Raw genomic sequence first — 14701 nt, 5'->3', positions numbered from 1 at the left:
CGCTTGGAAGCCGACTTGTTTTGTCGAACTGGATTTTCAGCGCCCGTTGTGCAAGTTGAATCTAGAGCCCACTTTGCACAACAGAGTCCCGCCGTACCTACGCCCAGCACCTACAAGAAACAGGACAGGTCAAGATTTCCATCTAGGCTGGTATCGCTATTTATGTGCGGAGGCTATCGGGAACTATACATGCAAGCAAGCAAATGGCGAGAGGAAGGGACTATGCGAATATATAGTGGGGAATGGAAGACACAGAGCGTGCAAAGGGCTTCAAACATCTCCGACGACACCCGGCTGAAGGATGATGCGCCGTTGGCATGCATATAGGGAGGTTCTAGCTGCTCTACAGTGAGGCGGCCCGTCTGTCATTACGTCGCTTTGGGGGGAGTGGAGGCGATCTACATCATCTTGTGTAATCGTTCTGCAATGGCGAGCTGCGTCCTGGTCAGGTTGGCAAGGTACACGACCATGAGCATGTCCTATGAATAGAATAAATGTGTGGTTAGCAAGGAAGGACATGTCGCACAAGGACGGTCAACTGACTACGCACCTGCAGATGTCCGTTGAATAGTTGCTCGAATTCCTTCGCTTTGACGACCGGTACGCTCTCAACCATATCCATCAGATACCGTCCCAGCGTCTTGTTCCCAACCTCCTTTCCAGCTACAACGGCATCCACGTAAGACTGAACCTGTTCGATCATCCGCAGAACACGCTCAATTGTGTCTTCCAGGGAGTCAATCTCGCTAACAAGGGGTGCGTCGGTTGTTCCGTTGGTCATCATGAGGTCCAAAGAGCTCTTCTCTGCTGGAGAGTATTTGACATTGCAAGGCACACGGATGAACATGGACCCCATGTTTTCAGAGTCGGGAACTCCGACGGGGCTGGAGGCGAAGGCAGAGACGATTTGTTGTTGGGAGGGGTTGAGGTTGGCATCAACGAGCAGGTGGATAGGGGCATGAGGAGACGTCTCATTCGCGAAGAATTCGTGGATCCAGACACTGTTGGCGTTCAGCGCCTGTCCAGTTGCGTACCATCCGACGATGGTCTCGCGCGATTGCACACGTTGGTGTAGTGTGTACATTTGTGTGAGATGGTCCGTGTCAATCACAACCTGGAAAAACAACGTTTAGATACGGTATACTTGAGAATCGGCCAGCATAAATTCAGAGTGGTATCCGCTGCAAGCCCATCCGGGCCAAACTCCGTATCAAAGCCCCACTTTGCCTCCCGCCCGGTTCCCCAATGACCTCCTCAAAGGACCTCCTCCCAAAGGCATCTACAGTGGTCAAAGCTCCTCACCTGTTGATCTCCGACCTCATTCACGCTCAATGGGAAGCAGTTCCGGATCTCAATTTCCGAACCATCCTCGCTCCTTACTCCCAAAAGCGCCCCAATAACTCTCTCCTGGTTCTCAGTTCGGCGAAGGTAGTGATCGAGCACGGAGAACAACACGACAGGGCCGACAGTCGCAGAAACGCCGGAGTTTCCGATCGCCGCAGCGGAGGCTGAAGAGCTCGGGAGAGACAGGTGCAAGAAAGAAGCAGACGGCATGCTGGGCAGATAGGTGCTGTGCTCCACACAGTTGAACTAAAGAAAGTGTGTCGGAAACCCGTTCGGCGAAAGGGAATTCTTACTCAAATTGCCGGCCGGTGGTCTGACTGAAAAGTGATGCAGCTCGTCAATATGAGATCGATTTCGCACGGAGCGAAGACTCTTCGACGGCTTCCGGGTAACCTATGCGCACCTTAGACTTCCTTGCGACCAGGAGAGGGATTCTTGCAGTGGAAATGCTGCCTTTCAACAGCTTCTGGCGGTTTGGTTGGCAATTTTGGAGGGTTGCGCTTTTTTATTCGTTGGCCATGGTTTCACGTGGTTTCGCGAGGAATTCATTTCATTTGGGACCACAGCGTCACCACTTGGGCTGGACGGTTTTCGTTGTGCAATCCCAGGGTACTCAGAAGAGTCCTCATCCCACCACTTTCCCACGACGGTCCACGGGGTTCCTGTCTAGCGAGGCTATACTTTCACGTCTTTACCGAGTCTTTGAAACTTCAGTGTTCGTCGTCGCGTGATCACGGCCAAGCTTTGCATTTCGGGTCATCTTGGCATAATGGCTAACGTGGACTTCCTCGGGGTGAGGCAACCAGTTCGCAATACAGAGTTGGCTTGAAAAGATGCTGGAGAGGGTCGTTAAAATGAACCTGATTATCCTACCCCGCCTCAGAGGGCCATCGATATTGTGAAAAAGGCAACCGAAGAAGATGCCAAGAAAAATTATGCCGAGGCGTACAAGCTGTACTCGAACAGCTTGGAATATTTCATGACGGCATTAAAATGTGAGCGTTTCTCGCGCATCCTCTGCATTCCCGTTCCTGCGTAACTCAACGGCAACCCATGCAGATGAGAAGAACGAGCGGACGAAGGAGTCGATCAAAAAGAAGTTTACCGAATACTTGGATCGAGCGGAGAAGTTGAAGGAGTATTTGCGGAAGCAGGAGTCGAAAAAGAAACCGGTACCTGCTGGTGCAGTGTCGAATGGAGGTACTCAATCTGTGAGCGTCACGAAAACAGGGGCTGGCGCAGAATTTGACGGTCTCTCTATCGGTTGAAAGCCAAGGACAAGAAAGGCGACGACGATGATGATGATGAGGATGACGGGAAAGACAAAAAGGAGGACGCCGAAACTAAAAAGATGCGCGACGCTTTGCAGGGCGCCATCTTGCAGGAGAAGCCCAATGTCAAATGGGATGACATTGCTGGTCTGGAAGGCGCCAAAGAGGCGTTAAAGGAGGCAGTGATTCTACCAATCAAGTTTCCACATCTCTTCACGGGGAAGAGAACGCCATGGCGAGGAATTTTGCTCTATGGGGTACTGTTCAATTCGAGGGCATCCGATGCATCGCCTTGGAGATTTCTGACTCAAGTGTTTCGTTTGTAGCCCCCAGGAACCGGAAAGTCGTACTTGGCCAAAGCAGTGGCAACAGAGGCAAACGCAACGTTCTTCTCTGTCAGCTCCTCCGACCTTGTCAGCAAATGGATGGGAGAGAGTGAACGGTGGGTAAAGACTTCTCCCTACAGTTTGTTCGCGCGAATTGCGCGCCACTAACCCTTGGTGGACATCATAGGCTGGTAAAGCAACTATTCATGCTGGCACGCGAAAACAAACCCGCCATCATTTTTATCGACGAAGTTGACTCGCTGGCCGGCAATCGTGGAGAAGGAGAGTCGGAGGCGAGTAGGAGAATCAAGACCGAGTTCCTTGTTCAGATGCAAGGTGTAGGCAACGACATGCAAGGCGTGCTAGTCCTGGGCGCAACAAATATCCCATGGGCTCTCGATCCCGCTATTCGAAGACGGTAGGAGACGGGGCATTTTCGTCAGTGGGGAGCGAGTTGGCTCTGCTAATGCGTAGTCTTCCTAAAAGATTCGAGAAACGTATTTACATCCCACTCCCCGACATCAACGCCCGCGCGAAAATGTTCCCACTAAACATCGGCACCACAAAATGCACATTATCAATGCATCACTACAAGGAGCTCGCCGATCGGACAGAAGGTTTCTCCGGCTCCGACATCACGGTCGTCGTCCGCGACGCCATGATGGAGCCGGTGCGCAAAGTCCAGCAGGCCACTCATTTCAAACGCGTCGCTGGAAACAAATGGATGCCATGTTCGCCAGGGGATGCGGGAGCGGTGGAGAAGAGCTGGACGGAGGTGGAGGGCGAGGAGCTTGAGGAGCCGCCACTCACCGTTGTTGATTTCCATAAGGCGGCGTCGACGGCGAGGCCTAGTGTTAACGGGGCTGATTTGCAGAGATATGTAGACTGGACAGTAAGTGTTGATGTTTTCGTGATCGCCACCCATACTTGTCGTGGGAAGCTGAAATATCGTTGGTTTCCAGGAAGAGTTTGGTCAAGAAGGATAGTCCGAGTTGCCGAGCGCCACGTTGTTTCAATTGTAGAGTATCGATTTGTTTAGCTTCTATGCCCCGTCATTTTCTTGTGATTATATTTTCTCATTCATCACAAAGCGGACAATCGATGTTCTGTATATCTCGCTGCCCATTTGGAGATATATTTCGACTGTTGCCCAAACGGACGATTGCATCAAGGATATGCCGACAACCAACGAAACTGCAAGCCTGGTCCGAGTGATCCATGCAGGAAGACAAACAAACGAATGAGATGAAAATGACTATGATCTAACGTACTTCTGCACTACAACTCGGCTCCAGCTCCACCCTCCTTGACGACATTGATGTAGTTCTTCACGCCGTCAATACCGCTTGCCTTCGTCTTTGCCGATGGAATCGTCTCAACACTATCTCCTCCAACCGTCTTCCCCCTTCCCAGCACGTAGTTCTCTACAAACTGCAGCATCTCATCAAAGTACCCCCGCTGCACACACGTCTCGTTGTGCGTCCCATTGGGGAAAAGCACAAACACCACCCCGTTCTCTTCTTTCGACAGCTTCGTCCCGTCATGCACCGAGGGCGCCGATGACACGGATTTCCGGCGGGCTCCGCGAGCGACATTGCACAGCTGAGCCATATGCGTTGGCGGGATGAGTTCGTCGTTTCCACCGCTGAGAAGGAGAATGGGCATTTTTGATGGGATGGTCTGGATGGCTGTTTCCGAGTCCCATATTTGGTGGCAGAGGAATGTAAGATATTTGGCGGCGGGAATGACAGCCGGTACGATTTTGGGCTGTTACAGGAAGTCAAACGATGTGAGCTATCATTTTCAAGTCGACCGGCAACTTTGCGCAGTTGCGAGCAACATCACATACCAAGGTCAAGAACGTGTTCTCAACAATCAGGGCGGAGACTTTATCTTTGTTGGTCGCTGCCAAGTTGATGGCAACAGCACCGCCGATGGATTGACCATACACGATAATCTTCGAATTTGGCGGTAACTCAGGGTTGGCTAAGACCCATTCCAAAGCGGCCTGCCAATGAAGTCATTAGCCAATGTATGGATACTTTTGGCATTGACGATGTTCCTACCTGTGCATCAATTTTGAGACCGGTTTCCGACGGTGTCCCTTCGCTCGTTCCGTACCTGTAATGGACGTGAATCAGGGTCTCCAAAGAAGCGATATGAGCGAGAAAGAAGTGTGTCCTTACCCGCGATACGAGAACATCAGCACATTGCTCTTGAACTTCTCATGCAGGATGCGGGCAATAGGAAGGCGGTGTCCCTGATAGTCATTCGACACCGTTAGCACATCAACCAAGCATCACCTCCACAGACGTACCCATCCTTACCATATTGCCCGCGTTGGCATGGCAGTAGATGACAGTGGTATCCGCCAACTCGCCGGCCTTCTTCTCAGCTCGGTTCCGTAGACCCTCCCCATCGGCAGACTGAGCGGAATTGTCGCCGGAAGCTTTCCGGCGGCGGATGAAGTACGCTTTGATTTTGACCTTGTCCGGTGTCGTGATAGTGAGGTTCTCAAAGTCGTGCAAGCCTACTTTGTCTGGCGTGTCCACCACTTCTCGAGAGCCGGCCGGGAAGTTCGCGGGGTCTGCAGAGGAAAGTGTTTAGGATGAAGGCACAGCACTTGAAGTCTTCATGGCGCGCGGACGGTCGGTCCTCCGACCAGCCCATCCTAGGTAATACATGGGCTATTGAAAGCGGGTCCTAATCACTCACAGATCAGGTTGTTTTGATAGGTGTACAGCATGAACACCCCTCCCAAGCCGACGGTCACCACGAAATAGGCCGCGGCGTTGACGACCCACCGGAGAGCATCGCCGAATGTCATAGCTGAAGATGCTGTCGTTTGCCGGCTTCGACGGTTTCGTCGTGCAGTTCAGATTGGACCTCGTTTGGCGTCGGACTTTTGAGAGAGCGGCCAGCCTTTATGGGTGAGAATTTGGTGATAACGCGAACGCCGTCCAAAACGACCGCTTCACGAGTTGGCGCTCTCTGGCTTCCCCCCGTGCACCCAGACCAACTTGCATTACGAATTTGCAACACAAATCAGCACTTCAGCGAACCAAGCAATGGCCGACACAAAGGAGAACTACAACGAGGCGGATAACAGCGAGGTGGAAGCTGCGCCACAGGGCGATCTAGTCATTCCAAGACCATGCCCAATATGCGGGGTGACTATCAACGGGAAAGCCGCCCTGGTGGAAATCCCCCACTTCAAGGAGGTGGCCCACCTGACACTGGACTGCGGGAACTGCGGGAACAAGACGGAGTCGTATAAGAGCGGGCATAGGGTGGAAGACAAGGGGACGAAGATGACCTTGAAGATGGAGAGCAAGAGGGATTTTGAAAGGCTGGTTTTGAAGGTTGGTACTTCCTGAGGCAATTTCCTATGGAAAAGACATATCCGGTTGATATTCACTAATAACCTTATCCTATGTGTAGGGAGAGCACTGCACAATGGAGATCCCATCCCTCGGCCTCGAGGTGCCACCAGAGGCCTTGCCAGCACGCTACATGAGTATCGCCGACTTCTTGCACCAGACCTTGACGGACGTGCTCCGACACGCTCAAGCAACAGGACGTGGGGGAAACAGCGACCTGAAGCAATGGGTGCAAAAGATGATGGCTTTTATGGACGGCGATATGTTGCCGGCCACGTTGATTCTGACCGACCCGGCAGGGAACACCTACTTGGAGGTAGGGTTTTGAAGATGTCTTTGCTTTCTTGATGAATAACTGTTTCGTGGGTCTTAATCGGCGTTACTTTGAACAGAGCTTCTCGGCCCCTGAGAAAGACGCCACAATCGAAACGGAAGAATATGAGCGAAGCGTCGCGGACAACAAACGAGTCAATGCGTCGTATGATAGCCCATTTGCATAGGAGATAAGCCCCGCGAGATGTATTTATCAGCATGTAGTCCTAGCCCACGCCGTCATCACGCGGCGGGAAGGTGGATTGGCGTCCCGTTGCCAGCAGTAGCGCATATCGCAAGTATATACACAGCGTTTAGCTTAGTGTTAAAGCATGGAAATATTGATTCATTCTACCTTCTGATTCACTGTACGAACATGAGATGTAGCTTGACTTTGGGATGCGACTCAGCTATAGCCGGCGAGCCCCTGCCCCAAGTCACGATTGCTTGAGACCAGCTTGGAATAGGGGCAGGCTCGCAATTCACTCTTCACGTCACGATCGCTTGAGACCAGCTTGGAATAGGGGCAGGCTCGCGATCCACTCTACGAGAGAGCGTGTGTCAGGAGCAGTGGAGATGGCGGAGACAGTTGTCTCGGAGACAATGATGAACTCACCCTCACGCAAATGCGTATTCCTCCTCCTCCCACAACTCAGAGCCCGCTGTCTCGTCGCCACCAGATGTAGATCCGTATGACGACACGGACTCCGAGTGTGGGAGGCTCTCCATTGACGTATACTCCTCGTCATCATCATCGGCGTCGTCGGAGGCGGGTGTAAAAGCCAGCACCGTCTCTGCCTTCTGTTTCGCAGCTGCCAGGCGCGCTCGGTGGGCGTCGAAGAGGGGCGTAGTGTGTGCCTTCATTGCCTGGCGTGTGGTTGAACCGCACGTCTCCTTCACCAGGCTTTCCCAACGCCGGCCAGTGTCCCTCCTCCTCCTCAAGTGCGGCCAGCTCCTCTTGCGCCATTTCGGCTGCGTCATACCCCTCCTCGTCCTCGTCGCCGGTCGTGGGGGTGGGCGCTGCTGCTGCTGCTGCTGCGGCGGCTACCCCTGCGATGGCGGCGGCGCGGGTGGGGCGGGTGGGGATGGGGGCAGGGGTGAGGAGGGCGGAGATTGGGATGGGGTTGGGGATTGGGGCGGGGTTAAGGAGGCTGGTGATCGCGAGGGGGTTGGGGATAGGGGCGGTGGGAGCGGCAGCGGCGACGGGAGGCTGGGGGGCGGAGACGGGGGGCTTGGGGGCGGAGACGGGGGGCTGGGGGGCGGCGACAGGGGGAGCGGCGGCAGAGACGGGGGGCTGGGCAGTGGAGACGGGGGTTGGGATGGTCGGAGGGCGGGACGGGAGGTGGAGGGTGAGGCGCGTGGTGGCTGGGGCGGGTGCGGGGAGGGTGGTGGAGGGGACGACGGGTTTGCCCGGGATGGCAGCGATGGCATCAAGATACGCCTGGGCGCGCCCACACTTATTGCAGGCAGCCCGGGCTGTCTTGATGTTGTTGACAATACCCGTACGCCACGCAGCGGATGTACGAGCCCCGCAAACAACGCAGACGCCTCCGGGAGCAAGGCAGGAGTAGTTGCGGTCGTCTCTACCCCCGCCTGCTCCAGCACCAAACTATTGCTGGTCTTAAAGCCACAATGAACGACAGGCCAAGGGTGTGTCGGACATGCGCAGGAGACCGGAGCGCGTCGGACATCCTCAGCAATGTCGTATGGTGGTCCATCCTCGAAAGATCAATTGCTATTCGAAGGTTCGAACGGATGTCTCATACAAGCTCGCCCAGACCCATGTCCCCAGTCACCGCAATCACTTCTGGGAAGTTCACCGCAGCCCACAACTTCTTGGTGCGGCCTGCGGTGAAATTCTCAGAAGAGCTATTGGGCGTATGCACGAAAGTGTCGTAGGCGATGTGCAGAGCGCGCGGAAGCCGTGGGACACGTCGTGCGATGAGCATAAATGGTGCATGGTGCATCACCCTGTTTGCCGGATCTCGCCGGCCTAGAAACGGTAAAAATGGTTCCTCCTCCCCCTCCCCCTCAAAAACACAGCGATCTTCATATCCGCCAACGTCGGCCTCATTGCACAACCAGTCCTAAAACCACTCGTCGATAGCACCCTCGGCACGAAACAACATCGATAGTTCGTCGCTCAACTGAGAGCCAGCGAAGGGTCGGGAACGTGGGACATGCGTTCCTGTACCGAGTCCTTCGCACTAGCAACCGCGCCAGAGAACACGCTAACGAGTCCTTTACCCCGCGGCGGTGTCATCCACTTCGTCCCACTCTTTTCAATGACTAAAACACCGGCAGCGGTCAACGCGGGAGTGTTCCGTGGGCGGGATGATCGCAGACGGCGTGGAGGGTAGAATTGGCGTGCACTCACCCCCGAACCATAATCAAATATGTTCTTCCCATTGAAGTGCAGCTTGTTCGTTCCGCCCAATGTTGAGACCACCTTATCCGGTCCCCAGGTGGCAAACTCAATGCCTTTGACAGGGCATGCGTCTTAAGGGGTGTTCCGACCTCCAGCGCAACGAATCCCCCGTGAGGGGCAGATGCCCTCTGATAACAACCTCAAATACGCTCCCACGGGTCGCTCCCGTCCTAAAAGTGATCGCAAGAGCGTGGTTGTTCATGTATTGGATGGCAATTCTGTCGGGCTTGGGATGACATTCTTCATAAGAATTCTCCCAGTCGTTCAGGGTCCGGAGCAGGAAACACCGCCGTGCCCTTCCGCGTTTTGATCTCCACTGGCGCGATCGCTCCGTTGGAAAACACGGCCGCGTGTGCTGGAAAGGATTTGAGTATAAGTAACCGTCATAACAGTACCATGGACAACCCTATGATCAACCCACCTTTCGCGTAGTTCTGTTGCGACCTTACCGCGTACTCCGTAGCCTTCTGGCGATACCATACTCTCTCGCAACGTTTCGGCCGTGATCTCCATTGGCGTTTTCTCGGGCCAACGGAGACCCATCAGGTCCAACTGACCGTCTAGGCCCTCAACGAGTTCGGTCACTTGGCCCCATCTCTCTTCACGGCAATGGCTAGGAAGAGGTGAGGTATCTTGAGATTGCGACTTGAGATTTCGAAGCTCGTTTCGCGACAAAACCTTCTGCTCGAAAAGCCTGGCGACCGGCAGTCGGGGCTCTTGGGGCGACTACCACTGTCGCAGACAGTATTCCGTCAGTCCGATTTCCATGCGCTCGGCCATTCTCCATGCGAGGTGCTAGAACTCCCACGCGGGATAGGGTTTTCGTCCTGTTACGATTCTTTCCACGTCCTCGTCGTCCGTGTTTGTCCCCAGGCGTCCGCTCAGAAGCGTAACTTCTCCACCTGAAGATGTCTGTCGTTGAAACATATGCTCCCAGTGCAAAAGAGGTCCCTAAGCCTCCACTTCAGTGTCGCAGCGGGCTTTCACGACTCTCCACAATGAGGATGCCCTCTGAAACCTCGTTCGATTCTCCACTTGAGATCAGTACGTACATACAGTAGAGTTCAGTTTCCGTGCGGCGTTTACTTTTTGTGAGTAGGAAAGGTGGACGTAAGCGAGATCCCGCACGTCACGCCCCCCATCAAACATTTGACTTCCATTTCCAAACAAGGCGTCGCTCGGGAGGGGACATTTCGGACACGCTCCGAGGGCCGCCGCCGCCCGCCCCCGCGGCTTGCCCTTCATCATCATCATCAGGCGGCACAACATGCACATGCAACGCCCATGTCGTGTCTTTGCGCTTCTCAATATCAATCCCAAATTCTGGGCCGCCGCTGGTCCGCCGGAGGCCGTTCTTACTTTGTGAGATGTCGGTGTCACCCAGATGATGCATATGGTGGGTGGGGCCTTGGTGGAGCATGCCCCGCCTCGCTTCAATTTGTCCTCCTTAGAGATAGACAGACGCTCCCTTTGCCGAAGTATAAAAACGCGGACCGTATGACGCTTCCCCTAGTTACTGCTAGAGCAGCTACCCAATTCCTCATCTCAAAGAAAGGTTTGCCCACCATGGTCACCGCCGCAAAAGAGTTTACCGGCAACGGAAGGCCCCTCCCGGCCCTCACATACACTCCCATCGAGGAGATCCCAAAGGTATTCTTCATTCGTCCAGACATGAGCAATGTGTCCGCTCCCACCAGAGATCAACACTAACCCTCGTCCCCAACAGATCGTCGCGTCCGTCCGTACCGCATACAACACCGGAATCACCCACTCGTTGAAATGGAGAGAGCAACAGCTGCGTCAGCTGTACAAGCTCCTTGATGAAAATCAGGAGGACATATGTGAGGCCAACTGGAGGGACATGAAAAAGGTATCAACACCATGAATCTGCGAGGTTCCGGGCTTCGGCCTCATCCACAACGATGAACTTACCTGTACGAACGTTTCGACAGGCACCAGGAGAGACATGGCTTATCGATGTCCTGCCAATCAAGAACGAGATCGCGCACGCGTTGGAATACCTCGAGGAGTGGAACAGGCCGGAAGTTGTTGGCCCCGGTCCTCTCGCTCCTTTCGCTCGCGCCGAGATTCACAGGAAGCCTTTGGGTGTCGCCTTGATCATCGGAATCTGGAACTACCCCTGGTGCCTGATCGTCGGGCCTTTGCTTGCCGCCATCGCCGGCGGAAACGCAGTTGTCTTGAAGCCCCCGGAAATGGTCCCCAACTGCGCCGCCGTCTTCACTTCACTCGTCCACAAGTACCTCGACACCCGCGTTATCCAGGTCGTGAACGGAGCCATCCCCGAGACCACAGAGCTCCTGAAGGAACGTTTCGACCATATCACTTACACCGGCAACAACACCGTCGCCAAGATCGTGCACAAGGCCGCCAACAAGCACCTCACCCCCGTCCTGCTCGAACTCGGCGGAAAGAGCCCCGTCATCATCGACGAGAATGTCGACATTACCAACGTCGCGAACAGGCTGATGTGGGCAAAGTCCCTCAACTCTGGCCAGACATGTATCGCACCCGATTACATCCTCATCCCGTCCAAACTCGTCGACCCTTTCGTCGAGGCCTGCGGGAAAGCCCTCAAGAGGTTCTACGGCGAACGCACACGCGACAGCCCGTTGTTCCCGCGACTGATCTCGGACCGTCATTTCGAGCGTATGGTTGACCTGCTGGACAAACAGGTCAAGGTGCCTGGAAGCAAGATCGCTTTCGGAGGTGAAAAGGACCGTGAGGACCGGTTTGTTGAGCCGACCCTGATCACGGGAGTGGGCAAGAACCCCGAGACCAACCCGATCATGAATGAGGAGATTTTCGGACCGTTGTTGCCAATTGTTGAAGTCAACAGTATTGATGAGTCTATCGCATACATCAACAGCGGGTAAGAGCTTGTATACTGTCTCTGAGGTCGGCTTGAGAGACAGAAAAGCTCACTGTCTCGTTTCGTTTTCCCGTTTCTCAGAGAGAAGCCATTGGCACTGTACGTGTTCACAAAGGACAAGAAGGTTGCCCGAAAGGTCCTGCGCGAGACGGACTCTGGAAATGCTGTCGTGAACGACCTGTTCTCCAACATGGGTGGTAAGTAACCATTGTCTTCCAACTCCATCCTCCACGAACGTGCCCTCCCCTCTACATATTCCTTAACCCCTCTCCTCACACACCACAGCCCCCGACCTCCCCTTCGGCGGCGTCGGCAACTCCGGTATGGGCAAATACCACGGTCACCACGGCTTCCTCGAATACACCCACGCCCGTTCCACCCTCATTGCCCCACACGGCATGGAATTCGTCTCTGCCCAGCGGTACCTCCCCTCGGCGCTCACTAACCGCATGTGGCTGGCCACGCTCGCGGTTGAGAGTAAGGTTAAGAGTCCGCTTGTGATTACGATTTTGAGTACGTTGAGGAGGATCGTGGGCAAGCAGGGGTTGCTGAGGTTGGTCGTGGCGATTGTGATCGGGTTTGTGGCCGGGTGGTTTGGGGCGAGGAGGTGAATTTTCTACCTACACTAGCATGTTGAAGTAGCCTCATGCATGTTCACAGTTTTGTTTGTTGGTGACATCATTTTCCATTTCACCCTCATTCCTTTGATGTATAGCAGTATACTATAGCACCAATTCCATATCATTTCCTACTTTACGTGTACGCCGTCGACATGTGCATTTAGAGGGCTCGAAGGATTCGTTTGAGCACTACTACATACGTACCTACAACTATCGATACTCCCAACGGGGTCCACTTTACATGTGGCTACCCCTCCAAATCGCACCAAAACAGATCCTCCATACATCTCGCAAGAACACAAACCAGCCCAAAACCTCTTCCCCTCACCGACCCCTCCCCAAAACCAACTCCACAAGCGCCTCCACCCTCTCCTCCAGCCACTCCCTATGCTTCAACCCCGCCACCCACTCCCCCGGCAACCCGCTAAACCCCACCCTACATCCCACCAACGCCCCAGCAACTGCCGCATTCGTGTCCGCGTCGCCAGCCTCCATGATCAACCCCGTCATTATCTTCTTAAAATCCTCTGCGGGTTGACTGGGGGAGATGGTACGTGTGTGGCAGAAGAGGGCAGCGCCGAGACATTTGAGCGTGTACCCGATCCCTGCCGGGCCGGAGAGGTTGAGGGGGGCAATGGAGGGGGTGAGGCAGTGGGTTGTGATGAGATCTTCGTGGGGTGAGGGCTGGCTGTGGATTTCTGTGGCGTGGAAATCGAGACAGGGTTTGTAAGCCTCCACGACGGCTCTGACGTCCTCAAAGAGCTGCGGGTCTGTGGGTGGGAACGCGAAGGGCGGCGCCGGCTCGCCTGCTGGGTGTTTCTCGAACGACATGGGCGTGGCTTTGATGCGCTCGGCGAGGCGGTCGTAGATGGCTCGCCAGCGGCGGTCTTCGGAGTGGGGGGGTGGGGATAGGGAGAGTTTGGCTAATAGGTTTGTCCAGGAAACTTTGGGGCTTGGGGGTGGGGAGTCTGGGTCGGGTTTGTATTGTTCGGGGAGGCGGTAGGGTTTTTGAGATGTGATGGGTTGTGCTGCTGGGGGGGTCTTGTCCGCTCGTTGTTCTTCTGGGGTAACGGGCACCCACGGTTTTTGAAAATCCCCACGGAGCATTCGGGAGATGAGCACGCAAACGACGACGCAGGAGAAGATGCAGCGCGGGTCGGCGTGGGTAATGCGGCAGGCGTTTACGGCATTCCAGAAAACTTTGGTTTCGTGCTGATAGTCGAGGCATCCGAGAACGGCCGTGCGCATGACGGCGCCGTTCGCGGCGAGGTTGCGGTCTTTATGGTTCCATACATCGTAGGCGGCGCCAACGGGATCGGTTTCAAAGTTTTTGTGGGAGAGAACCCTATGCCGGGAGTCCCAGAGTTAGCTGAATTTCATCAAGATACGTACAAAAAGGCCGACGGTTCGTTGCCGCTCACAGCAGAAGACAGGGACTTGCTTCGCTCGTTTTAAAAAGCACGACGGTTTGCTGCTCACATTTACTGCTCGCTTCGCTAGCCGCAGACAGCCACTGTCGCTCGATTCGCTCGCCAACTTACATTCCGACAGTAGCCCCAATCCCCAACGCAGCCTTTTCCAGCGTCAAAAACCCCGTCCCAGCCCACTTCTTCAACCTCCTCGCAAAATCCCGCTGATCGAGTTCCCCTCCCGTCGCAAGCACCGAGCACAACAGAATAACCAAATGATCGGTATCATCCGTCCAATCGCCCTTCTCCCACTTGCACCGGTGTCGATCAGCGTGCATGTTGTCCAAGGCGAGCTTCTCGCCGTTTGCGCCGTAGATGCGGTAGGCATCTTGGCGGGTCATGAACTCGGTTGCGAGGCCGAGCGCGTCGCCGAGGGCTGCGCCGTAGATGCAGCCTTTGATTTTGTCGCGCAGACGGTCGGCTTCCGGGCCTGTATGCGGGGTGCTGGTAGTTGCGGACATTGTTTCTGGGGTTTGGGTGTGCTTGTGTGGGTGGTCAAGATGCCACAAACCGGTTTCCCCCCCCACGCGTTTTATGCCGGGGGCTGCTTCAAGCGTGGCTTGCGCGTAATAAAAGACACGTCGCTCTGCTCCCACCTCAACGTGTTGGATCTGCATGGGTCTGATGGTCTGGACCCTCTGAACACATTCTCACCTCTTCA

The 14701-nt window shown here is 54.8% G+C and overlaps 6 protein-coding genes across 6 annotated transcripts; 3 read left to right on the top strand and 3 right to left on the bottom strand.

Moving 5' to 3' along the window:
- Positions 1-30: 30 nt before the first annotated feature.
- Positions 31-1818, bottom strand: EV422DRAFT_512787 (JAB1/Mov34/MPN/PAD-1 ubiquitin protease-domain-containing protein). The gene is made up of 4 exons (XM_053069108.1): positions 1748-1818; positions 1303-1661; positions 551-1114; positions 31-479 (listed from the first exon to the last, which is right to left on the bottom strand). The coding sequence occupies exons 2-4, from the start codon at positions 1552-1554 to the stop codon at positions 399-401; spliced, it is 897 nt and encodes a 298-aa protein (XP_052930381.1). The 5' UTR covers positions 1555-1661; positions 1748-1818; the 3' UTR covers positions 31-398.
- Positions 1819-1858: 40 nt separating this feature from the next.
- Positions 1859-4038, top strand: EV422DRAFT_512782 (P-loop containing nucleoside triphosphate hydrolase protein). Its single transcript, XM_053069107.1, has 8 exons — positions 1859-2137; positions 2228-2339; positions 2404-2544; positions 2616-2872; positions 2942-3057; positions 3129-3359; positions 3428-3833; positions 3904-4038. Exons 1-8 carry the CDS (start codon positions 2114-2116, stop codon positions 3925-3927), a joined length of 1311 nt encoding a protein of 436 aa, XP_052930380.1. The 5' UTR covers positions 1859-2113; the 3' UTR covers positions 3928-4038.
- EV422DRAFT_512778 (Alpha/Beta hydrolase protein) lies at positions 4039-5877 on the bottom strand. Its single transcript, XM_053069106.1, has 6 exons — positions 5657-5877; positions 5269-5528; positions 5128-5201; positions 5008-5062; positions 4791-4949; positions 4039-4708 (listed from the first exon to the last, which is right to left on the bottom strand). The coding sequence occupies exons 1-6, from the start codon at positions 5766-5768 to the stop codon at positions 4220-4222; spliced, it is 1149 nt and encodes a 382-aa protein (XP_052930379.1). The 5' UTR covers positions 5769-5877; the 3' UTR covers positions 4039-4219.
- Positions 5878-7158, top strand: EV422DRAFT_512777 (ZPR1 zinc-finger domain-containing protein). Its single transcript, XM_053069105.1, has 3 exons — positions 5878-6303; positions 6383-6637; positions 6714-7158. The coding sequence occupies exons 1-3, from the start codon at positions 6010-6012 to the stop codon at positions 6819-6821; spliced, it is 657 nt and encodes a 218-aa protein (XP_052930378.1). The 5' UTR covers positions 5878-6009; the 3' UTR covers positions 6822-7158.
- Positions 7159-10281: 3123 nt separating this feature from the next.
- On the top strand, positions 10282-12981 carry EV422DRAFT_512768 (aldehyde dehydrogenase 3 A2). The gene is made up of 4 exons (XM_053069104.1): positions 10282-10931; positions 11014-11951; positions 12033-12148; positions 12237-12981. The coding sequence occupies exons 1-4, from the start codon at positions 10740-10742 to the stop codon at positions 12560-12562; spliced, it is 1572 nt and encodes a 523-aa protein (XP_052930377.1). The 5' UTR covers positions 10282-10739; the 3' UTR covers positions 12563-12981.
- EV422DRAFT_563206 (ADP-ribosylation/Crystallin J1) lies at positions 12896-14501 on the bottom strand (the record flags this gene model as incomplete). Its single annotated transcript, XM_053072039.1, has 2 exons — positions 12896-13916; positions 14113-14501. The coding sequence occupies 2 exons, from the start codon at positions 14499-14501 to the stop codon at positions 12896-12898; spliced, it is 1410 nt and encodes a 469-aa protein (XP_052930376.1).
- Positions 14502-14701: the final 200 nt, after the last annotated feature.

This window comes from Fimicolochytrium jonesii, assembly GCF_025526975.1.
Source record: "Fimicolochytrium jonesii strain JEL569 chromosome Unknown EV422scaffold_1, whole genome shotgun sequence".
NCBI lineage: Eukaryota > Fungi > Chytridiomycota > Chytridiomycetes > Spizellomycetales > Powellomycetaceae > Fimicolochytrium > Fimicolochytrium jonesii.
This window is presented reverse-complemented; position numbering and strand designations above follow the sequence as displayed.

Excerpts from the sequence above, each read along its gene's own strand:
- EV422DRAFT_512787 (XM_053069108.1), bottom strand. The coding sequence starts at position 1,554 with ATGCCGTCTGCTTCTTTCTTGCACCTGTCTCTCCCGAGCTCTTCAGCC. Across the intron at positions 1,115-1,302 it reads ATGAGGTCGGAGATCAACAG|GTTGTGATTGACACGGACCA; the intron begins GTGAGGAGCTTT and ends TTGTTTTTCCAG. Across the intron at positions 480-550 it reads TATTCAACGGACATCTGCAG|GACATGCTCATGGTCGTGTA; the intron begins GTGCGTAGTCAG and ends TTCTATTCATAG.
- EV422DRAFT_512777 (XM_053069105.1), top strand. The coding sequence starts at position 6,010 with ATGGCCGACACAAAGGAGAACTACAACGAGGCGGATAACAGCGAGGTG. Across the intron at positions 6,304-6,382 it reads TTGAAAGGCTGGTTTTGAAG|GGAGAGCACTGCACAATGGA; the intron begins GTTGGTACTTCC and ends TCCTATGTGTAG. Across the intron at positions 6,638-6,713 it reads CAGGGAACACCTACTTGGAG|AGCTTCTCGGCCCCTGAGAA; the intron begins GTAGGGTTTTGA and ends TACTTTGAACAG.
- EV422DRAFT_512778 (XM_053069106.1), bottom strand. The coding sequence starts at position 5,768 with ATGACATTCGGCGATGCTCTCCGGTGGGTCGTCAACGCCGCGGCCTAT. Across the intron at positions 5,202-5,268 it reads ATGCCAACGCGGGCAATATG|GGACACCGCCTTCCTATTGC; the intron begins GTAAGGATGGGT and ends AATGACTATCAG. Across the intron at positions 4,709-4,790 it reads AGAACACGTTCTTGACCTTG|CCCAAAATCGTACCGGCTGT; the intron begins GTATGTGATGTT and ends TTCCTGTAACAG.
- EV422DRAFT_512768 (XM_053069104.1), top strand. The coding sequence starts at position 10,740 with ATGTGTCCGCTCCCACCAGAGATCAACACTAACCCTCGTCCCCAACAG. Across the intron at positions 10,932-11,013 it reads ACTGGAGGGACATGAAAAAG|GCACCAGGAGAGACATGGCT; the intron begins GTATCAACACCA and ends ACGTTTCGACAG. Across the intron at positions 12,149-12,236 it reads CCTGTTCTCCAACATGGGTG|CCCCCGACCTCCCCTTCGGC; the intron begins GTAAGTAACCAT and ends CACACACCACAG.
- EV422DRAFT_512782 (XM_053069107.1), top strand. The coding sequence starts at position 2,114 with ATGGCTAACGTGGACTTCCTCGGG. Across the intron at positions 2,340-2,403 it reads TTTCATGACGGCATTAAAAT|ATGAGAAGAACGAGCGGACG; the intron begins GTGAGCGTTTCT and ends CAACCCATGCAG. Across the intron at positions 3,058-3,128 it reads TGGATGGGAGAGAGTGAACG|GCTGGTAAAGCAACTATTCA; the intron begins GTGGGTAAAGAC and ends TGGACATCATAG.